At 39.8% G+C, this 25,421-nt stretch overlaps 1 protein-coding gene across 1 annotated transcript in view; it reads right to left on the reverse strand.

Moving 5' to 3' along the window:
* SCLT1 (sodium channel and clathrin linker 1) overlaps positions 1–25,421 on the reverse strand; it is a gene marked incomplete at both ends in the record, with an annotated part of 102,240 nt that overhangs the window by 15,598 nt on the left and 61,221 nt on the right. The window contains 4 exon segments of the mRNA XM_080697147.1: positions 10,491–10,687; positions 18,341–18,533; positions 20,022–20,167; positions 22,110–22,184. Coding sequence (XP_080553273.1) covers positions 10,491–10,687; positions 18,341–18,533; positions 20,022–20,167; positions 22,110–22,184 — 611 coding nt within the window.

Genomic DNA, 25,421 nt, shown 5'->3' on the forward strand with positions numbered 1-25,421 from the left:
CTCCATTGATTTTAAATGCTATGAACAAAAGTATTCAATTTGACTCGGTTTCTGTTTTTTTATAGTCTGTTCAAACTATCTATCCCTATACCAATACCACCAAACAGATTATATATTTTAAGATTTGGTATGGAAAATCTCATATGATTTTTTCCATAAATTTTTAAAATCTGACATATGATAGCAACAACGCATTACAGTAAGATTAGTAGAGATATTAGTTATGAAAGTCACATATTAATAAGTTACCAATTAAACCATTATGGAATGTCAAAATTCTGTGCTACATACATTAGATAAAATGGTGAGACAGAATAATTACAGATGAGTTAATAAAATTCTACAAATTAAACTTCAAACTGAAAGAAGACACCATTGAAGTGCTCAAATTTCGTTTTTTTTTTTTTTTTTTTTTTTTTACAAAGCTTTGGACCCTAAGCTTCCTGGTATTAAGACAATTATTTTCTATAATAAAATTAATTCTTTTCATTCTATTTAATTATACAGTTACTAATCACAAAAAGTCATAGGTGCCTACTCACTATATTTAACTGTTCATTACCAGAAGAAACAAGAGGCTTCCAACGGCAGCTAAACGAGTCCAGAGTAGACCAGAGCATCCGTGGTGACACTTGAACTGAGTTTGTCTCTGCTACCCCCCCAGCTGTAGCCAAGAGCGGACCAGCAAGAAACGAGCCATGTCAGAAGAATCCAGCTGTCACGAAGGAGAGAGGACAAAGGCACCCTGTCACGTCTGGTCGTGACTTGGTGAGTACAACCTAACAAGAGGCCAAGGGACACCTGCACAGTTTACAGCCGGCTTCTAGGGAAACGCCTGATGTTTCAGACAGCGCAGCAGTGGCACTGGGAAGGAGGCGCTGGGGTCCAGCCTGTAAGGTCACTCCGAAAAGGTGTTAATAAATACTTTCGATAGAATGATAGAATGCATAAATCCATGACATCGACAAAGAAGTCATTAAGAGGAGAATCAAATGAACTATTTCCAGCTTCATATATTGTTCTGTTGCTTATTTTGCAATTTATTATGAATAAAAGGTTTGGGTTAAAACTACTGCTGAGGAACACAAATGCTTGTTTCACTTTGAATCTCACTATGACGTGTAATTATAACACACCAATAAAAGTATATAAATAAAATGCACGACAAAGACTTAAAACAGGATTCTTCCCCAAAGATACGGGATTAGCACTTATCAGCTGACCTAGCACAGTACGAGTATAACACAAGTGTACACCAAACTGCTACTGTTCCGCAGGGATGCTACTGCAAATGTTATCTAGAATAGATCAAGCCCTTCAATAACATATGTTTCCATTGGAATAAACACACATTTTTCTACATCAAAAATTATAAATTTATTTTATCATGTAATTTTGTGTTATGACCGACAGGTGAGACAGGTCAGTGAAAAGACTGTGGTAGACACATTTTACGGGGTTCTGTGTATTTTTTGGTATTCCCCTATGATGAGGACTGTAATTCATACACATAAACTTGCCTAAAACCTAGTGTTTTTTTTAGTGCTAGTAATTTTTCACGTAATTAAGTGTTTTGTATATACATGTGGTGCATTACATCGCGGTTTATCTGAACGCACCGGTCTCTTAGCACTTATAAAGGCTGCTCCTCACCCTGGCATTCTGCTTGCTTTCCAAGTCTTTAAGGTGCCGAGCATGGCGCCAAGACCTTATATTTCTTGTTATCATAAGAATGAGCCTCATAACAATCCGCAGCGCTTATAGAAGCGTGTAAAGGCTGGAGGCGGGCGGGGTTCAAACCCAGGTCTCACTCACTCCTGCGTTTGGTGTTCTTATCTACAATGTCGCACTGCCTCCTTATGTGGGAAAACTATGCTGTTTTACATCATCATCAGGTATGTGATCCTTTACGAAGGGGAGTGATCTTACTGCAAGAATCTTGGGAAACACTTTCTACTTTGAAACTAAACATTTGAGTTTGGGTACGTCAGGAGCACACCAACACAGTTTTAGTAGCATAGTAGAAATACGCAGAAAGCCCATAATAGAATATTAGAATGCCTTTCCATTTCTAACCTAGCTTAAACAGCCGGCATAGGCATAGTAGGCAAAAGCTAAGTCCTACCAAGATTTTCCTATGTAAAATCCTAAACACATACAATATAACTTTGATAGAATACAATGCTTTGTCACATTTTTATAATTTTACAAAAATCTCTGTATAATGAATAAATATTTAACTTAAAATTATTCCCTTTTAAGGAGATGTCTAGCTGGGTGTGAGGAACGTGCCTACAATCCCAGCGAAGTGGGAGTCAGGCAGGAGGGCGACAAGCTCAAGGTCAGTCTGGGTAGCCTGGTGAGATCCTGTCTTCAAAAAAAACCCAAGGCTGGGGCTGTAGCTCAGTGGAGAGCACTTATGGAGCTCACCCAGCATGCTCCCAGGCCTGTGCTCAAACCCTAGTACCGTAAAAAGATGTCTAAAGATGAACCTGGACACCGCGCAGGATGTAAAAAAACGTAGCTTATTTTAGCCAGGTGTGGTGGTGCGCGCTTGTAATCCTAGCACTTAGGAGGCTGGGATAGAAGGATCACAGGTTTGCGGCCAGCCTCAGCTGCTTACTGAGACTTAGTGAGGCCCTCTGAAACCTAGTGAGAGCCTGTTTCAAACTAAAGAATGAAAAACAGAGCTGGGGGTGTAGCTCAGGTGTAGAATACCCCTGGGTTTAATTTCCAGCAACACACACACACACACACACACACACACACACACACACTTTTATTTTTGATAGCTACTTTACTTATTTTTTGTTGTACTCAAGACTGAACCCAGACCCTCGTACACGCTAGGCAAGTGCTTTACCACTGATCTGTGATCTTGGGATCTGCTGTTGTTATTGTTGTTGTTGTTTATACAGTATGAGTAAGCCCAAGGCCTTAAGCGCTCTCAACTCTGCCCCATCCCCAGCCAGGTTGAATTTGTTTTTGTTTCCTGCGTGCTCTATCTACACAGCCCGAAGGCAGTTTTGTCCAGTGTCTGTAGTACGCCTGCATTTTGACTGTGACTATGCTCTGGAAGTTTCCATTTGCGACATCATGCTAGTTCTCAAAGTTTCAGATTTTGGAGCTTTTGGGATCTAAACATGCTCAACCCATACTTAAAAATCAGTTAGGGCTGTATGTGGTATTACACGCCTGTAGTCCCAACTACTCAAGAGACCGGGGCACAAGGATTGCTAGTTGAAGGCCAGCCTTTGCATAGCAAGACCTGTCTCAAAATAAGATTTAAAAGGGCTGGGCATGTAGCTCAGTGGTAGATGTGAGTTTAGCCTGTGTAGGTTTCTTGGGTTTGATTCCCCAGTCCCCCACCCCCTAAAAAAAACCCTCACCACCAACAAAGCCCACAACAGCGCTGATCTATAAAACAGAGACCAAGCTGCCATGAACACAGGAGAGGCGATGGCTACAAAATTCTCGTTCTTTCCCTGCTGCCTTTAATCATGGAACTCAAAGGGTTCTTTCCGCGTGTAGTTACTGTGCATTTGTTAAAGTCTGTATTACACTGAACTGAAATGACAAAAGGAAAAGCAACGATAATAATATTTCATTTGGACTTGATAAGAATGTAGTAAGAATCACAAAGCTGAAAATATTTCAAGGACATTCAAAAACTAGCAAGTCAGAGACGGCAGTTTAATAGAAAAAATTTGGAGATAGACTATTTCTAACAATACTATGCAGTATTTTCATGATGTTTTTATAAACTATAAGATATTTGATATATATATTTTTGGTACTGGGGATGGAACCCAGGGGAATTATGCCTCCGAGCTACACCCCATCCCTATTTTTTAGTCTTTTATTTTTGAAACAGAGTCTCACTGAGTTGTGAAGGGCCTCACTAGTAGCTGAGGCTGTCCGCAAACTGCAATCCTCCCGTCTCCACCTCTCGAATGCTGGGATGACAAGCGTGTGCCGCCATGCCCGGCCTGCTTTGATATTTTGATATTTACACGATTTCATGAATAAAACTAGCAACCCGATGTATTTACACTCCTACCCCTTTTTAGTCTTTAGTTTGAAATAGAGTTGCTGAGGCTGGCCTCGAGCCTATGGTCCTCTTGTCTCAGCCTCTTAAATACTGGGATTACAGGTGCCTGTCATTATGCTGATATTGAAAAACTGCTTTAGTATTAATTTCCAAAATGTATAGTCAGGGCCTGGGTGTTGCGCAGGCACTCAGGCAGGGAGGAGCACAGCTGTCAAAATGCAGAGTTCCCTTCTGTCTTTGCCCTTCGTTCTAATGATTAACCTATAGTAAAAGCCTTAGATCAATTAAGGCCTTTAGCCCTAAAAACTATATAGGGGCAACCAGTGCCTCTGTTTACCTCCTCTCCTCTGCGACCTGGCTTGGGTGTAGGAAAGATAGACTTTATGTGCTGCTTCGAAGCACCCATCGGTAATGAGCAACCAGTACTGCCTGATACGATAGAGGCAAAGGCAGGTAGATTCTTGACCCCTGCACTTAGTACGTGCTGTCCGGAGGCAAAGAGGCTCCACCTGGCCAAGGAATAAGTTACCAGGTCGGTGTGGCACTGAGGATTGAGCCCAGTGGCATTGTTTCTGAGCTACATCCCCAGCTCTATTTTACTTTTAGTTTGAAACAGGGTCTCCCTAGGTTAATGAGAATCTCACTCCCTGCTGAGGCTATTCTTGAATCTGTGATTCCCCGGTCTTAGCCTCCCAGGTACTGGGATTACAAGTGCATGCCACCATGCCTGGCTTCACAACTGCTTTTGAAGCAAGCACTGGGCACTCTGGTATTATGACTTTTAAAACTGGTAATATTAGTTTCATATTGTAATGATAAAATTTTCATAAGTAGAAAAATAATAAAAAATGGAAAGTTATGATAAACGAGACTGAAAACACCTAAGGGCATAACCAGAAAATTCCCAGAACCAACTGCTTCGTGAGTGGGAGACACGGAAGACGGGAGTGGCGCCGTGAATGAGTGGGAGCTCTATTGCAGAGGTTGCCTCCTGCATAGTGAGAGAGGCTTAGAGGGAAGACAAGCGTGGAACTCCAGAAACCAATTCGAAAGCTACTGGTATAAAGCAGGCGGGAGCTGGCCTGACCTGAGGTAGGGAGGGTGGGAATGGAGGCAGGAGAATCAGAAGGACACGCGGGAGGCAGACCCAGCCAGGCCTGACGACTGCGCACGGAGGTGCAGGGAAGGAGGTGGAGAAGGGAGCCCACGGCCACCTGCCTGCCCTCCAGTCCTCCTGTGGACCACGTCCGGGTCACTCCAAGATCACAGCTTTGGAAAGTATGGGGCTTCTTTCACAGACTCTAAATTTGCTAACCCCTACTCCCAACCAAACTGTTTTCAGTGTCCAAATAAACTGAATGATGACATTTTAGGACACAGAACGCATTCTAGTAGACTTCTTTCGATCAGTCACCTGAGCTTGCCGCTTCTGCTTGCTTGCAAAGCTGGTACTACATCCCAGAACTCAGGCTGGCTTGCAAACTCCTCTAGAAAATCACATTTCAACAATTCTTGAGTAAATTTAAATAATACTTATTAAGTATCCAATACTATGCTTATATACATGTTTACATAAATATCTATGGCCATACATTAGTATCCATTCAACAACGATTACATGCCAGTAACTGCTGGGGAACAGGTGCCTGTGGACACAGATGCCTAGTTCATAGAGGTCTGTGCTACATGACCAATGCGTACTCATCTATGTCTTAGAACAGGAGTTAAAGCATGATGGCATAAATAATCCCAGCCATACTGTTGTGTCATATCTCTCCTCTGCAAGTATAATCTTGATTATCAGCAGTATTGACTATTAAGTTATTTATTTCAACTAATTCCAGTGTCTACAACCCAGACTATATATTCCTTTATTATCAGCATTTTCCATAATCAATTATTAGAATCAGCTGCATAATTTGAAAGTTTGCAAGATGAGACACAAGTTTCATTACAAGGCGAGCTGTGTTCACCCCGGGAGCTGTGAGCTTCCTGTCTCTCGATCTTACCAAGATAAATTGATCACTGTGCTAAACGCAGTGCTGGGGGTTGAACCCAGTGCCCCACACATGCTAGGCAAGTGCTCAACCACTGAGCCACATCCTCAGAATATTACTGAAGATGATATGTTTGGATCATTAATTACCTAGATTAATCAACCCATTAAAAACTCTAATACAATGCTTTAAAAGTGTGAAGAAGATGAAAATATAGTGAAAAGGTCTCAAGACAATTTTTTTTTCCAGAACTGGGGATGGAACCCAGGGGCATTCTACCTCCAAGCTACACCCCCAGCCCTATTTTTTTATACTTTATTTTGAAACAGGGTCTCACTGAGTTGCAAAGGGCCTCACTAAGTAGTAGCTGAGGCTGTCATTAAACCATGATCCTCCTGTCTCAGCCTCCCAAATGCTGGGATTATAAGCGTGCGCCAGCACGCCTGTCTCAGGACAATTTTGAAGTGAAAGTTAGTAACTGCAAAAGCAGCCAGGCATGGTGGTGCAATTCTAGCACTTAGGAGGCTGAGACAGGAAGAGCACGCATTTGAGTACAGCCCTAGCAAGTAGTGGACTCTCATCAACCTAGTGAGACTCTGTTTAAAAAAAAAAAAAAAAGGCCGGGCCGTGGTGGTGCACGCTTGAATCCCAGTGCTTGGGAGGCTGAGACAAGAGGATCGCACAGGTCTGAATCTAGACTCAGCTACTGAATGAGGCTCTCAGGACTAAGTGAAACCCTGTTTCCAAATAAAGTATAAAGTAGGTCTGGGAGTATAGCCCGGAGGTAGAATAGCCCCTGGATTCCATCCCCAGTACCACACACACACACACACACACACAAAAAAAAAAAAAAAAAAAAAAAAGGGTTAGGGTATAGCCCAGGGTTCAAACCCCAAAGTCTGTCTGTCTGTCTGTCTGTCTGTCTGACACACACACACACACACACACACACACACACTAAATAACTATAAAAGCAAGCAGAGCATCGGAGCACCAGAACTTCTCCCTAAATGCATTTACAATATATCACACTTGGGACCTGGTTCGGTTTGCATTCAAGAGGAGCGGTAAGTTGGGGAGACATTCTCCATCACTGCTCTGGGGTCCTAAAGCCATATCTCATTCAGGTGAAGGGAACAATATCTGAAATCTTGCCTCTCCCCTCAAAGTTAGTGGACTCCAGAAAATCTACTCAGTCATGAGCAAAACAGAAGGAAAGAAAATATTTCTGATTAGTTGTGGTGACAAATGACAGATTAACAACAGAGAACAAGTGTCCAGGGCTGGCCAGGAACCCGGCTGCTCCCTGCTGAAGCGCTCGCAACCAGCAATGCTCTCACACATCCTGAAGCAGCGAAGGCCAAACCTCTCCAGAGGCCCCAACAAGAGATGCCAAGGGCATTACTAACAAGCAGATAGAGGTCAAACAACAGGCACAGAGACCAAGGGAAACAGATTGACCACATTAGGCTATGTGTACGTCTAAATATGTAACAATGGACGCCACTACTAACTAGAACTGTAATGCACCACGTTTTTTTTAGGTGGAATAAAGAAACCTAGATCCGCCCAATGACAGATACTAGAATTATCACACATACACACTGAAATAATGTTTATCATTTTTAAATGAAACCATAAATACCTGAAAATATCAACAAGGCCCCAGAGGCAATAAAAATATAAAATAACTGTCTTGAAAAATAACCAAACAGAACTTTTGGACATAAATAAAAGTTAAGATAAAAACTCAACAGGCTTGAGTTTTTGAACTCAAGCCAAGTGAACATAAAAAATAGAATTTATAAAAGATTGATTAGAAGAAATTATCTAAATGCATCACAATGAAGGGAAAATGATAGACAGTAAAGGCGAGAAACCAAGGAAAGCAGTGTCAAGTCTAGTATCCGTGATCAGAACTACAGGAGGCGGGAGGGAGAATCCTGCAAAGCAGCATGGGATGTAATTATGGAAACTGAAGGACAGTATAGAATTTGGTGACGTCTTATAAAAGCAAACATTGGTGTAACCAAAGGTCACAATTAGGACGTAGAAAGCTTTGCGCATCACCCTAAAAAGCTCCCCTGTGCCCATTCAGTCACTGCCCCGCCTCCCAGTCCAACCCCAAGGCATCCACTGTTCTGTTCTGTCACGATGGATTTAAATCGCCTTTTCCAGAATTTCATATGTATGGATCATACAGTAAGCATTCTCTTAAGCCTGGCTTTTTCTACCCCACTCTGAGATTCAGCCATGATACCCATGTTCCTTCCTTATTGTTCAGTGAAGTTTATTTACACATCTGTAATTGAAAACGTGGGTCTCTTGTTGGTTGTTTTTCCTTATTTTGGAGGTGCTGAAATTAAACCCAGGGCATTGTAACTCTCAGCTGTACCCTCAACCCCCTTTTTTTAAAAAGACAGTCTAAGCTGCCCAGGCTGGCCTGGAACTTGTGATCTTCCTACCTTAGCCTTCCAAGTTGCTGGCGTTATAGGCATGCACCGCTGTGACTATTTATGTTTTTTTTTTTTTTTTAATTTTGAAACAGGGTCTTGCTAAGTTGATGAGAGTTTCATTCCTTGCTGAGTCTGTCCTCAAACCTGCGATCCTCCCAAGTACTGGGATTACAAGCGTGAGCCACCACGCCTGGCTAATTAGTCGCTTTTTATAAAACACAATTGTTAAGAGCGTATCAAACAGAATCCGAAAGCAGGATCTGTCAGTTTGGTAGGTATGTACCTTGGAATGAATTCCTTAATATCCCTGGGCTTCAGTCTCCCTGTCTGTAAACCTAATAAATGAAGCACACATTCGTAATCCCTGCACTTGGGAGGCTGAGACAGGACTGCAGATTCAAGGCCAGCCTCAGCAAATTTAGCAAGACCCTATTTCCAAATAAAAAATAAAATGGGGCAGGAGGTAGCTTAGAGGCATAATGCCTGGAGTTTAATACCAGTACCAAAACAACAACAGAAACAATAAATGTTATACATTTTACAGAGTATTGTAAAGATTAAGTGTAAGTTTCTTAGAACAATGTATAAAGTGTACAATAATAAACACCACCCATTGTTGCTTATTCCTTTTCTGCAAAAGGATTTTCAGAAATATGTATATATATGTATGGGTAAACATATATTTTATTTATTTTGTGTGTGGTGCTGGGTACTGGACTTAGGGACATTCTACTTCTGAGCTACATTCTCAGCCCTCTTTTATTCTTTTCTTTTGAAATAGGGTCTCATTAAGTTGTGGAGGACCTCACAAAGTTGCTGAGGCTGGCTGCAAACCTGCGATCCTCTTGTCTCAGCCCCCCCCCCCCCGTATGTTTACATAACTACTTAATTTTGATCTGCATGTCTCTGGCCACCCCTCGGTCTTCTTCAGTGGCCTCCCCTCTGTCCTCAGAGGCCCCTGTGTGCGCTCCTCTGCAGAGTGTCCTCACTCCACGACCTGGCCAAGGATCCACAGGTGCAGGTCCTGCTGCAGTCTCTCCTGTGAACAGCTTGGCGTCCACGTCTCCTGGGTAGCGCACATTTCACATGGGCCCAAAGGGAACGCTTTCTGATTGTTTCCAGGCCTTTAAGTCTGGTCCTGACCACTGCCCTGCCATGCTTGGCCTCCCCAGCATGGCTCTCCCCTCCTCTTGCCCATGCTCATTCTGGGCCATGGCAGTCTGTCCTCCATACAGTGAAGTCACAGGTTGAGCCCTTGAGCCAGGTCACTGCACACTGCCCAGAGTCCTCCAGTCTCATCCCCACTTTATTTTCTGTGATATTGGAGATTGAACCCAGGGCCATTTTACCTCCAAGCTACACTTTGAGCCCTATTTTTATGTTTTATTTTGAAACAGGGTCTCACTAAGTAGCTGAGGCTGGCTTTGAACCTTTGATCCTCCTGTCTCAGCATCCCAAGTACTGGGATTATGAGCGTGTGTCACCACATCTGGCTAAAAGTTTGTTTTCGTTTTTCTGCTTTTCTGGAACTGGGGATTGAACCCAGAGCGCCTCACTTGTAAGCCAAGACTACATCACAGTCTTCCTCATTCCCATGCTGAAGCTCAAAATCTTAAGCTCTTTCTGAGGAAAGGTTGAAAAACTTTCCTAAAGGGCCACAGAGTAAACATTTTAGACTTTGCAAGTAAAAGAGATTCTGTTGCAATCATTAAATATTATCAATGTCACATCTATATACAAATGTATTACGATTTGAAACTGTTATGTCCAACAAAAATTATTATATTTTGTGGAATATGCATGAAATTTATAAAAATATGTGTTTTAACTTATAATGCTTACTATTTTAGAGTAGTTCAATAAATATATGCTGAATAAAAGGTCTAGAGTTACAGGATTTTACATAAACGTACAGCAAGAACATTAAACTCCAGGTTTAAGCAATTTCTCGAGAGCTTGTGTCAACACCTGCTAGGAGTGACCCACCTGAGGCTGCCGATTCTGGTCTCCGCACTTTCAGTCATTCTCTTTGCTTCTTCTCGCCACCGGCTGGCTGCCTTCTGTTGACTCGCTAGCAGATGTCTCAGTTCAATAGTGGAATTGCGATTACTATCTTCCATCTCTCTCAGCTGAACTTCAAAGCCACGTTCCTTTACTGAAAATTCATGTTCCATTGTACTAATCTAAGAAATAAAATGAACACATTTAGTAATGTTTTCCTCTGTCGTTCTGGGGGCTAGACCGATCAATGCTGTACACAAAAGGAATCATTTCCTGATTCCTGAGATACAGAAACGTGTGGATGAGAAATCTGTGTAAGAAATTAAGTTTATAATTTGTCTTCATCACAAATGAAGACTTAACTGTATTATAATATACATTAGCAAAACTAGAATTATGAAGGGCTGTGATTTCTTGTAACACTTTCCCCGACATCTTAAAATGCCACCAGGAATAAAATATACTATGTAGGAAAAAGAAATTTAATGGTCCTTCTCCTTACTACAGTGTGCCTTTCCCCTGCAGAGAAACGCCCACAGCGGCAGAGAGGACTGCTGAAAATGACTCCATTTCAACTCCTCCTCCTCCTTCCTGTCCTGGGGTCTAACCCAGAACCGTCCCACCCCTATTAAGTTGCCCAAGATCTCCCTGCAGTTGCTAAGGCTGGCTTCAAACCTGTGATGCTCCTGTCTCGGTCTCCTACCACCACGCCCAGCTACTGCATTCCTTAATTTTAGATACTTCTGAGTATTTAGACCACAAAGAAACAGAGGGCCTTGACGGAAAGGAATTTAAAAAATGCTGGCTGAAAGAAAAGCAGAAGCTTTAAAAGCAAATGGAAATTTCATGTGATAAATGGCGGAGGTTCACAACTAACCGGCCTCCCAGGGCCTCCTGCCTTCATCTCCAGCTCCTCCCGTTCATCTCCTGAAGACTCCAAGTGGGAGAAGAGAAGCAGAGTGCAGCACTAGATTCCCATGTCAACAAAGAAAGCATCGGCCACCAAGCAAGTTTCTTTCTACTCCATAAAATAGAATTATAGCTGGATGCTTCTAGTACACCACCATCTTTTCTCCTCCTCATTTATTATTTGTCTTTTTAATGCTTTGTATTTTCTATAGTTTTATGACATACATTATTGTTTTTTGTGTTTTACGATGCAGAGGAGGTGGAATCAATGAATTCTCCATACCATCTGATCCATTTGTAATATTTCAGGATAGTAGCTAATTTCTTGGTAAACAAAGGATGATATAAAACTTATGTAACCTGCATATATCACTAAATCTGCATTTAGCTTAAGAGCACAATTAGTAAATAAAAGGCCCAAAAGCAGACACAGGGATCAGAAGAACAGAAGAGAGGACAGAAAGACCCACACAGCCACAGCTCCCTGACTCTTCACAAAGGTGCTAAACTCGTACGCCAGAGGAAAGACGGCCTCTTTCACAGATACGGTTGGGGAGCTGCATACACTGTGTGGAAGAATGAAACTAGGTTCCCATCTTTCACTCTGTACAAAAGCCAACCACTCGTGGATCCAACAGCCAACAATACCACCAGGAGCTTCGCAACTTTTAGAAGAAAAGAGAGGGAGCCACTTCAACATTTAGGAAAGGCGACGCCTTCCTGAACAGGTCTACAGCTCGGCAAACAATTGCAAGAACCAACCGGGATGGCATCGCGTTAGAACACCTTCCAGCACAGCAGAGGGAAGCCACCGCTGACAGGTGGGGAGAAAGCTTTGCAACTGCGCTGCTGACTGGGGGCTGATGGGCGGGAGACGTAAAGAACTAAAAAACAGCACTGAACGAATGAATGATCAAACGAATGGGCACAGACAGCCCAGTCAACAAGTGGGCAAATGAGCCCAGCAGACACTTTTTAAAAGTGGCTTAGTACAGACAGCCAATAACTACATGAACAGGGGTTCAACACCTTTAGGCATCAGGGACATGCAAATCCAGATCGCACTGGTGCTGCACCTCAGCCTAGTCAGAATGGCAATCATCAAGAAAATAAGTAACAATAAATGCTGCAGAGGATGTGGGGTACACGAGGAACCCTCATACATGGCTGGTGGGAATGTAAGTCAGGACAGCCACTAGGAAATCAGTATGGAGGTTCCTCAAAGACAAAACAAAACAAAACCCTAAGAGCAGAACTGTCACATGATCAGCCACAGATCTCCTCAGTATTTACCTGATAGGATTCAAGTCAGCATGCCACAGAGATACCCGCTTATCCTAACACTGCTCATAATATCCAACTTACGGACTCAGCCTCGGTGTCTGCTAACTGATGGATGGACAAGACGTGATCCAACAGACACACACAAGAGCATTACTTGGCCATAAGAATGAAATCATGTCATTCGCAGAAAAATGGAAACTAGAGCCCATCATGTTACCCCAAACAAGCCAGACTCAAAGACAAGTATTTCATGCTCTCGCTTATATGTGGGACCTGGAGAAAATAACAACGATGGTATTGCTCGGGAACAGAGACATCAGGGAAAAGGGAGGGGGCCAGGAGGAGGGAGGAAGGGAGTCACGATAGGTAATGCAAGGCTGGGAGGGGAGACAGGATCAAAATAGCTTAAAAGAGTAATACAGGAATAGGACACAAAGAAGCCCACTCTAATTCATAATAATAAGCACTAATTAAAAATGACAGAGCCAGGCGTGGTGGTGCACGCTTATAATCGCAATACTTGGGAGGCAGAGACAGGAGGCTCGCAGGTTTGTGGCTAGCATCAGCTACTTAGTAAGGCCTTCTGCAACTTAGTGAGACTCTGTCTCAAGATAAAGAATAAGAAATTCTTATTCTTATAAGATAAAGGCTTGGGTGTGAGGCTTGGAGGTATAATGCCCCTGGGTTCCATCCTCAGTACTGCAAAAAAAAAAAGACAAATATATAATCCTATCACTAAGAGACAACTACTTCTAACTACTACATAAAGGTTTTTATTTATAAATTTCAAAATAGTAATTACAGTATATAAAGGATTACTCCCTGTGTGTGTGTGTGTGTGTGTGTGGTGCTGGGACTGAACCCAAGGACATTCTACCACCAAGCTACATTCCCAGCCTGATTTTTTATTCATTATTTTGAAACAGAGTCTCACTAAGTTGCAGAGGGCCTCACTGTGTAGCTGAGGCTGGCCTTGAACTGGGATCCTCCTGTCTCAGCCTCTCTATCACTGGGATGACAAGTGTGGGCCATTATGCCTGGCTTAATTATGGAATATTTTGATTATTTCTTATGATTGAATTCCAGACTCCAAAGATGTACTATTAAACTTTCAGCTGCACTGTCACTCACGCTGATAACGTAGCAGCTAATTAGTAGTGAGTTTAAACTGTTTGTTGGCCTTCTTCCCCCCTTAGTAAATTCTTAAGATTCCTCACATTTTTTCTGAGTCACAAAATATTTTATTTTATATTTTATAGATAAAGGGGTCCTTTGTCCATATTTATCAAACTATATTTCTATTATTTATTAAATACTTAAAATGGTTTAAAATATTTCATATACTCAATCCTAAGTATTTTCATTTGCAATTTCTTCCCTTTAAGTTCTTTTTCATCTCTCAGTTAAATATACATCTCTACTTCCTACTAAATGTTCCTTGAAAAACTAGAATAACCATATGATCTACTATCATTAATTTTTTTTTGGGGGGGGTCTGGAGATGAAACCCAGGAGCATTCGACCTCCGAGCTACATACCCTGCCCTTTTATTCTTTATTTTGAAACAGGGTCTAAGTAGCTGAGGCTGTCCGTGAACCACGATCCTCCAGTCTCAGCCTCCCGAATGCTGGGATTACAAGTGTGCGCCACCATACTGGGCTCAGTATCATTAAGTTTTATATTATTAATCAATATAAAATTTATATCACAAGCTTATAATATAAATTTTATGAGATGAAGATATGTCATCTTTCTTTCAAAGTACATTGCCTTTTAAAAACAATTACAAAAAAGTTTTAGTATAGAACACTAAATTCCTGTGTGCTTATCACCCAACTTCCATAAGCATCAAACTATCAAACTCAGAGCGCTCTTTGTTTTATCTATATTTTTACCCACTTTCCGGTTTAGATCTCTCCCTCTCTCATGATGAAGTGTGTAAGGCCTTTTCTTGTTCCTTTTGGATGCATTTCAAATACTTTCTTCCACCTTTTAGTCTCTTAATGGTGTTTTGATGACTAAAAAAAAAAAATCTATATTCCTAAGTATTTTATTGTTTTAGAGGTTATGGTGAGTAGCAATGTTTGTGAATTTCTTTTCCAGTAGATTTATGGTTGGTATATAAAAAAGCTTCTAATTTTTCTAGATTGATTTTGTATCCAGACACTTTGCTGACAATACTTAGGAATAAACCTAATCAAAGAGGTAAAAGACCTCTACAATGAAAATTACAAAGCATTAGAAACTGAAGGTCTTAGAAGGTGGAAGGCTCTCCCATGCTCTTGGATTGGCAGAATATATATATTAAAATGGCCATCTTCCCAAAAGTGATACACAGATTCAATGAAATCCCCATTAAAATACTATGGTCATTTAAAACTAAGTCTTTAAATTCATATGGAACAACAACAACAAAAAAAAAGAATAGCTAAAACAGTTCTCGGCAATAAGGACCATGCAGGAGGCATCACAATACCTGATTTTAAACTATACTGTAGAGCCATAGTAATAAAAAACAGCATGGCAGTGGAACAAAACCGGACACACAGATAAGTGGAGCAGAAGTTTCAGAAACAAACCCATAGACCTACAGCCAATTGATTTTTGACAAAAGGACCAAAAATATACACTGGGGGAAAAAAAAGCCTCTTCATCAAATGATGCTGGAAAAACTGGTTATCCATATACAGAAAAATGGAAATAAATTCCACTTTCTCACCTACACAAGAGTCAGTTCAAGATAGATCGAAGACCTGAACATTAGACCAGAGACTTTGCAGTTACTTGAAGAGGGCATAGGACCAACACTCCAACATAAAGGCATGGGTAAAAACTCCTTCAATAAGACCCTTAAAGCACAAGAATTTAAAATGAGGGTTAGTATGTGGGATTGCATTAAACTGAGTAGCTTCTGTGCAGCAAAGGAAACTATCAAGAACATTAAGAGAGAGCTGACAGAGTGGGAGACAATCTTTGCCAGCTACTCCTCTGGTAGAGGACTAATATCTAGAGTATTCAAAGAACTCACCCCCCCCCCACACACACACATAAAATAGCCTGATCTAAAAATGGGCAAGTGAACTAAACAGATACTTCACAAAAGAAATACAAATGGCCAATAAGTATATGAAAAAACAATCAACATCATTCACAATCAGAGAGATGCAAGTCAAAACTACCCTGAGATTTCACCTAACCCCAATTAGAACAACAAGCATCAAAAACACAAACAATAATAAATGCTGGTGAGGATGTGGAAAAGTAGGAATTCTGATACACTGTTGGTGGGTTTGCAAATTAGTGCAACCACTTTGGAAAATAGTGTGGAGGATCCTCAGAAGAATGGGAATGATTTAGCATAAGATCCAGCAATACCATTCCTGGGTAAAAAAAACTGAAACTAGACTGCCATTGTAATGTATGCATATTTATGTTTATAGCTGCACAATTCCTAATTGCCAAATTATGGAACCAGTCACAAAGTCCATCAATAGATAAAAGGACTACAAAATTATGGGATATATATACAACAGAATTCTACTTAGCTGTAAAGAATAAAATTAGTGCAGGAAAGTGGATGGAACTGGAGAACATTATACTAAGTGAGATTAGTTGGTCATAAAAAGTGAAAGTTTGGATGTTCTCCCTCATATGAGGAAGCTGGGGAGAAACTGGGACACAGGAGGGACTCCAGACAAAGGAGGAGAAAGCTTAGTGGAGCAAAGGAGGGGACCAACAGAGGGACATGGGAGGAGAGACTTGAGAGGGAACACCTCAATGAACATGGTATGCACACACAAACTCATCAGAGCCAATCACTGTGCTGAGCACGGGAAGGCGGGAAGGGAGAGGGAGTGGGGTGGGAACTGGGGACGGCTCAGTGAGTGCTGTGTGTGTGCCGCCATCACATTGATGAAAAAAAACCTTACTTTTAATGAAATCCACGTCACTCATCTTTTCATTACAATTAGTTCTATTTGTGTTTTGTTTAAGGAAGCTTTCTCTATACAACAACCTCAAGCTTTTTTTCCTAGAAACTCCATGGTTTTGTATTTCACACTTAGGTTTATAAGACAGCTCAAATTAATTTGCATATTGCTGGGAGTCTAGGTTTATTTTTTTTAAAATATGAACCTAATTTATCTAGAATCACTTATTGTAAAGACAATTCTTCCTCCTTTGTACTGCCATGGTTGTCATAAATCAGATGATTATTAAAAATGAGTTTATTTCCAGGATCTATTCTGTGCCACTGAGCAAATGGATTATTCTTTTTTCTTTTCTTTTTTGTGATACTGGGGATTGAGTCCAGGAGCGTCTACCTCTGAGCTATATCCCCAGCTCCGTTTTATTTTTTATTTTGAAACAGAGAATCACTAAGTGGCAGAGGACCTCCCTGGTTTGCTGACTCTAGCTGTGAACCTGTGATCCTTCTGTCTCAGCCTCCCAAGTACTGGGATTATAAGTGTGTGCCACCATGCCCAGCCTTTCAATTGGATTATTCTTTTCTTTTTTTCTTTTTTTGGTGGTACTGGGGTCCCTGGAAACCCTTCTACCTCCAGGCTACCCTCCCAGATCCATTTTATATTTTTTAATTGGAAACAGGGTCTCTTAAGCCAGCGCAGCTGGCTTCGAACCAGCGTGATCCTCCTGTGTCCACCTCCCAAGCGTGGGGATTACAAGTGTGTGCCACCACACCCGGCTTCAATTGGATTATTCTGATGTTGTTATCATACTACCTTAATTACCATAGCTTTATATCAAGTATGGTTCCACTCCCTGTTTTTCCAACAAGCCTAATGTATGAAGTACAAACTTTTTGGATGCTATAGGTCAATCTTTTTCACTTCAGAGTTTATGCACTTATAAATGCTTGATACCTGTACAAGAATTCACTAAATGTATGTCGATCTGAACCAAGGTGGAATGTGATTCTTATGAGTCCTTCTAGCAGCAAAAATCACAGTAAAATACTAATATTACCACCTTTTATCCTTACCATGAAACTGGAAAACACAGACCTTTGACCATGAAGAGTGCCGCCTTTTGTAAAAGGTTTATGGAATGAAGAAAAAGATGACAGAAATCCTAATGGAGCTACTTTGTGTTTCATTCATGTTCCTATTACCAAAGTATGTCAGCACAGAGAGAAAATACAGGAGAAGGATTTTTTTTTTTATTTTTTAGATGAGACATTTGCCCCTTGTCTGGTTCCTGGCATGGATTTTTAGACTCTCTGAGTGTTTCCCAGAGCATACTGATATAATGCTCTCTTACTGGTAGTTTAGAGAAGTTCAATTTTCGAGAGGCTATACATGAAGGAGACGGGAGAAAGGCAGTCTGCAAAGTTATCTAATCTATAGTTTTGCTAGTGCTGCTTAAATTGCTTTGGCAGGAATATCAGTGTATTCCATGGTTGGAAAAGAATTTTTGTGTGTGTGCAGATAGTGAAGGCCATCATTTTCAAGTATGCTCACAAAGTTCTACAATAGTGAAACGACTGGCTAACATTCTGAATTATGATTTAGTGCTATCTGATGAGAAGGCAAAGAAGTCTTAAAAATGTTTTATTAGGTCTCTCTAAATATTCTTTATGCCTTGACCTTCCCAAGAACACATGTTAACTCTCGTGCTGAAAATACCTTTAACTTGGCTTTTTTTTGAGCCTCCAGAGCAATCTTCCTTAACTCTTCCGTCTCCCTCTGTAGCTGCTCATTTTCTTGCTGAAGTTTCAGCCTCTGCTCACTGACAAAGCCACAGTTCTCTCTCTCAGACTCCAATATATTTTGAAGTTTCTGAATCATTTCATGGGAGCGTGATATCTCTTCTGAGGAACTGATTAAAAAACAAAAACAGAACCAAAAAGAATCCTTAAAATTGAGGATCTATAGTAGAAATCAAGATGTCAATCTACCTTTTATAGTACAGGCTTCTGTTTTCTTTATGCTGAGCCATTTCTTTTCATTTTAGACTGATGTGGTTTCAAAATGTTATGTAATAGCAGATATATACAGTTAGGAATCTTAACTAAGAATAGATGAACTAAACTGTTCTCATTGAAGTAATTAAAACTCTTCATCAATAAACTCGGGAAAGCCCAATAGCTGACTACACTACTAAATTATAAAGATAAAATCAACTTTTGTATTTTCTAGTTATATGTCTTTATAAATTCTAATTCTGAAACTTCCTTGTTTTCCCAGAGGCTAACAAGCTGTATTTCTTAAACTTTCTCAGTTATAGATTATTAGGTAAGATAACCTCTAAACAAAGCGATTCAGTATGTGCTTCAGTGAATACACTGCTAATTTCTATTCCTACTTTCTAAAATATTCATCTTTCTAGTTCCAGATAATCAACCATTCTGAACAGAGAACATATAAATGCTACTAATATTGTGATTGCTTGATAAAAGTTTCAGTTAAAAGTATCTTACAGCAGAAAAAAAATCTTTAAATATACAAACAGCTTTCATATGGTGGCAGCTTTACCACCATGACTTCTCTTTTACCCTCTACAGACAAAATTCATATTGTAGAGACCACGCAAACTCAAACAAATGCAGGATGCTTTTCCTCAGTACTCCTCTCTTGTGAGATACACAAAGGCTTCCACACTGGAGAGCGGCCTTCATGCAGGGCCCTTGCTTGCTACATACAAGAAAATTCATACTGGAATACACTGGTTCCTCCTGCCTGCTTGCTATAGAAGTAATCACAGAAGCATATTATCTAAATAGATTTCTAAAAATTATATACATATTCATGAAACAAATCTGCAGGATCTCCATTTGAAAAAAAAAAAAAAACTTGAGCCTAGGCATTAATGTGAATTTTTAGGAAATATAACTATCTCTACTTAAGATATCTTTAATAGAGAGAATGAGATTTTAGACAGTTAAATGAGTATTTTTTTACAATATTAAGTAACATTCTGGGGGAAAAGGTAAAAAAAAAACACATTCCAAATGAATATACCCTACTATAAGTTTGTCATTTTTGTAGATAATGTAATAAATAAACATGATGTATCATTACAAAATATTTAATATCATAAGAAATAGACTTTGTATAGAAAGTGTAAATGCAATAATTATAAACAAATCACTATAATAGCTGCATAGTTTCAAAGGCTTATGAACTTTCAATGAACTGTTACTCTTTTCTTCCTGAAGAAATTAGTTTTTACAAATAATCTAAAAAAAAAAAACCTCTGTATTTGGCCTTTTCAACAAGGATATGCGTTCTATTTTAAAAAGGGAGTTTATAAAAAATCCTGTGAATTCTGAAGAGGCCATCATAGAAAGCCCAAAAGAAAGCTCACTTGATTTCGAGCTGTTTCATTTTCGTCTCTGCTTTCTTAAGTCTTAGCTGAAGGTCATCTCTGGAGCTCTCTGCAGCCAGGTATCTCTGGTGCATCTCTTCCAGTTTTCTGAGGTCGTTGTTATTCTCCCTGCCTTCACGGTACATCTGCAGAAGAGGCTCGTGTGTGCATCACTCTACACAAGGAAACTCTCTTAACAAGTCATACACTTTAGAAACTGAAATCAACGGTGACACAGAGTCACAACCATGTGTTCATCTGTTCCCACTGTAACACATTAAAACATACCATATTAAAACTTATTAAAACATGTTAAGCACGTTAAGATGAACAAAATATTTTTAGTTTCTGAAAGCATTCGTGCTCACTGTAAACTACTCATTAATATAGAAATGTAAAGCAGCCAAAGCTTTAAGAAAAAAATACTCTAAATGTCAACCTGCACATTACTGGTAATTCTTTGATTAAATGTCCATCAAAACAATTCTCTACTACAATATGCAAAAATAAACCTTTACACTGTATGTCAATGAACAGAGCTACCTAAAAGCATCTCCAGAACATCCCTGAGTTACAGGATGCTGACCTAGCTGACTGATCTGATCCAGCGGGAGCAGCCTGGCTTCCTGTCGGACTTGGCTTCCTCACAGTGCGAGGGCTGAAAGGCCTCAAATCACTCAAGGTCTGCAGGTGCTCGGGAGCTCACATTTTCAGAAAAATCCTACGAACAGCTCCCCTCCAAATCCAGACTACCTGGCCAAGCAAACATGTCTTCACTGCAGGGCTCCTCTGTGACCCAGCACATCAGCGTTCTGCTACTGAAACACAGAACTAGACACTTGAGTCCCTGTAGGACGCTGAGCTTTGGCCTGTGTGTGGGTGCTGTGTCTTCCCTTTGCCTGTTGCGTTAACCTTGTAAGGTTTACAGTTCCTCGGTAAAGCCTATTCCTTGGCCTGTGCCATGAAATGTTGAACCATTCATTCCAAACCTTGATGTAGGGCAGGCAGGTGGTGATCCAAACAGGACCTATCTAACATGACAGAAATGACAGAAGCTCAGAAGGGTCTACCGTGCAGGACAGTGGCAACCAGAAAACGCCTACAATATGTTCTGTTTTGTAAATCAAAAACCAAACTGTTTTACTATCTGATGCCATGACTTCTGGAAAAAATAAATATATCTTATTACTTATATGCTATGTAACTTGTGTTTGAAAATCATATTCTGACTCTTTTACTTTTTTTTAACCTTGGCCAAGTTAACATCTCTATGAAAACTCCTAATATATCACCTAAAACACAGTATGTAAATGCTCAAAATTTGCCTTCCTTTTCCCAAGGGATGTTTGCTAATTAAAAAAAAAAACTATGTTAGAAAGAAAAAAATTATAGATTTTCCTTTCTGGTTTTTCTCAAGTATTGTTTGGGTCAATATTTTTCCTAATGTTGTACTTTTTTTTTTTTTTTTTTTTTTGCGGTACTGGGGATGGAACCCAGGTGCCTTCTACCTCTGGGCTACACTCCCAGACCTATTTTATATTTTATTTGGAAACAGGGTCTCTTAAGCCAGCTGAGGCTGGCTTTGAACCTGAGCGATCCTCCTGTCTCAGCCTCCCAAGCGCGGGGATTACAGGCGTGCGCCACCTCGCCCGGCTCCTAATGTTGTACTTTTAAGAGATAAAAAAAAAAAAAAAAAAAAAATTACAGCAATGTTACAGGGTTTTTTTTTTTGGTGATAGGTATATTTGTTACATTTAGAGATATCCTAACCATAGTAGGAGTTGGCATAAAATTTATAAAGATAAAATGAAAGTAACGTTTGTGATAAGATTTAAGCACGGAATATAGCTACTTCATAAAATTTTACTTTAAGTACAAAGGTAAAGAATAGGGCTACTCTTGGAAAGAAATGTCTGCAGAAGATGCTGGTGTTTAAATGTTGACTCTGAAATATTCCAAGAAAACAAAAGCACTCACCAGGACGATAGGTGTAAGTGTACAGGGTGCTAGCAGAGTGGGGGGCAGACAGTGAGGCTGAGTATTTGCAGCTGGGTGTTAGGCAGGTACACACTCCTTTTTTCTTTTTACCTTTTCTAGTTCGTCTTCCACAGCTCTTTTTTCCCTAATGGCTCGTTCAATTTGGCCTTGTTTTTCATTACATTCCTATAAATTCAAGTCATGATATAAATAAATATATTTGGTAGAAATCTTAAGAAAAGTAAAGAAAAAATAAAGAAGTAAAATGATTTGTTCAGAGGACTATCAGAATTATCTATCGCCAAAGTAAGGTCAGTGATTAAAAGTAAAACAAAATAAAACTCAATCTGCAAAGAGCTACCTATCCCAGGATTTCAGAAATTGCCTCCAGTTACAGAATACCAAGTTAATAAAAGTAGGTGGAGGTTGGGGGATTCAAGATAGGCAAAAAAAAAAAAAAAAAAAAAAAAAAAAAAGACAGGGCCAGGCATGGTGGTGTACACCTGTAATCCCTGTAAGTGGAAGGGGAGACAGATGGCAGGTTTGAGGACAGCTGCGGTAGTAGGTAGTGAGACTCTCATCAATCTAGAGAGACTCTGTTTCAAAATAAAATAAAAAATAGGGCTTGGGGTATAGATAGGAGGTAGAATGCCTCTGGGTTCAATTCATAGTGCCACAATAAACAAACAAACAAGGCCCCTTTCTGATGTTAAGGTTTTGCTTTTTATACACTTTTCAATGACACAATATCCTTAGTGATATTCTGTGCCTTAAAAGGTGTACAAATTCTGCCGGGCATGGTGGCGCACGCTTGTAATCGCCGCGCTTGGGAGGCAGAGACAGGAGGATGGCGCTGGTTCCAAGTCAGCCTCACTGGAATAAGAGACCCTGTTTCCAAATAAAAGTATAAAATAGGTCTGGGAGTGCAGCCGTGAGGTAGAAGTACCAGGAACCCCAGTACCACCAAAAAAAAAAAAAAAAGGTGTACAAATTCTAAATGTTAATTCTTTCTCTGCAAAACTTACAAACAGCCATGAAAATATTAAAATGCTTTGTTAGTATAAACATACAACATTTTTGCTCAAAGAATTCTGTGATCAGAAGGTTTTAATCAGTATATTTAGTATCAGTCAATAACTTCAATATTTTGCAAATGAGGCCAAAACAAAAACAAACAAACAAATCTCTCCAACTGTTGGCTCTCCCCCAGTCATTTGTTTTTCTCCACTTTGGGGGAGGGAGCACAATTTTCTTTTTTACGAGTTGTGGGTCATGCTTCGGGTGAATGTGCTTTGCTAACAGTCTACTACTAATAATATTCGGCGATCATTGTCCTAAGTTACAGTAGTTGCAAATCTTAAAGGAAATTTAAAATTACTCTAAATTATGGCCCTTAAACTTAATCATCTGTGGTTACAATGAAGATCTTTAAGCCTATGTTACAAATCAGATAATGATTTAAATTTAATATCTCTTATTAAGATAAGAGATGGTATATGTAAGAACTACAATTTTAATGTTTCATACATGCTCCTTTATGTATCTATGGAAATTGCTTATCTACGGAAAGGCAGTTTTAGGGTACTAATCTGGGATTTCTATGTTCATAACTCCTCCCATGTAAATTTTAATATAGATAACAAAGTTGGAAAACACTTTTGGATCTGGTAAGTGGCATATAAAGAAAGGTATGTTAGAAGTATGCGATGCATCCGTCTCCACTCCATCCACCATATCTCACTGACAAATGGTGGTGGAAAGAGTATTTGGCTAATCTGGGGTAACAAGGTAAAATGAGGCAGACAAACAGAAACCTTTAGAGAGAATTATTAATCTAATTCCATTAAAACACACTATAATATCAAAGCAAACATTACAATTATTCTTAAAAGATTTTAAGAGCTATTTAATAATCTTAGATACCTATCTTTGAAGAAAAACATGACAAAAGAATGATAAATATTTCTTCAAGCATTCATGGAGTATTTCCAAGCTCATACTCAATAAAGGAGATCTTAGAAACTTTTAAGAACCAATATTGTATAGACTATTATCTGTTTCTCTTATGTAACCAAAGTAGAAATCAATAATTATGTGTATTTAGAAACTAGAAAAATGGCTGGGTGTGGTGGTGCGCGCTTGTGATCCCAGCCTTTGGGAGGCCGAGACAGGAGGAGGATCACAGTTTGTGGAGAGCCGCAGCTACGTGGTGAGGCCCTCTGCAACTCAGTGAGAGCCTATTTCAAAAATAAATAATAAATAATAAAAAATAGGGCTGGGGGTGTAGCTTGGAGGTAGAATGCCCCTGGGTTCCACCCCCAGTGCTGCGAAACAACAACAACAACAACAACAAAACTAAAAAAACGAACTTTCAAAAAATTCAAGGATCTATGAGCAGATCATAATGAATGTTTTATTTTACTTCCATATATTTGCATGTTTTATAATTAACCTCCTTCCTCATTTGCTATAGATTAATAGCAGTGTGTTCCATGGCAGAATTGGAACCTCGGTATTCCTAAGAGAAGCTACACCTGGAGGAGAAGCTACCAGCTGCTGGGCACGTGCGTCTCCACTGGGAGGGGTGTCTTGGGGTACACTGCCTCTGGTCTTTTCTTAACCTGTTAAAAAAATCTGTGCACAAGTTAACCTAAAACACAAGTTTTATTTTTTTCCCTCTCTGCAAGCATTTGGGTTAGCCAGATCATGTTTAATTTACTCTCAGACTTAATCTTTCTGACAAAATTGCTATTTAATAATAGAAGACAGTAGCAGGCACTGGGCTATTATGCCTGAGACTGTGACCTAGATTTTCAGAGATAATCTGCTTTTTAAAAAAGTAAATGAAAATGTTCCTTGGAACATATTTTCTAACATATTTAGTGTTTCAAGCACTTTTCAATTAGATAGCAGCTTTTCCCACAGAATCAACATAACATTAGATAACAGTTCATATCTTCAGAAAAATCACTAGCTACGGAATAGAACTGTTTATCGTAAAGCATAAGAAACACCTTGTGTAATAAACTGAAACTGCCAAAATGGTCTTACTGTAAAGTGAGTTTAATATAGCTTTGGTTGTTACACAACTAACAATTATTTTAAAAAAATGTTTTTCCCCTTGCAGAGTTTACAGTCCGTTAAATGATCTCAGATAAAGGTAGTTATTTCTCTTCTCTCACAAAGATGTGAATCTTTTGAAATCAGCCCATGAAATGAAATAAGCAAAATAACAGGGTGATGGAAAGCAAGACTGCATAGCAGAGCATTACACGTGACCATGAGCCCTGCCCCAGCCCGCTGGTCTTACCCAGTGCGCCGATAAAACTAAACGAGTGACATCTAACAAAAACAAAATAACACCGCCCCTCGTTCTACACATTCAGCACCTGTACACAATGATGACGGTCTCCTGGTGGACAC

The sequence above is a fragment of the Muscardinus avellanarius genome (genome assembly GCF_963383645.1).
Source record: "Muscardinus avellanarius genome assembly, chromosome: 6".
Lineage (NCBI taxonomy): Eukaryota > Metazoa > Chordata > Mammalia > Rodentia > Gliridae > Muscardinus > Muscardinus avellanarius.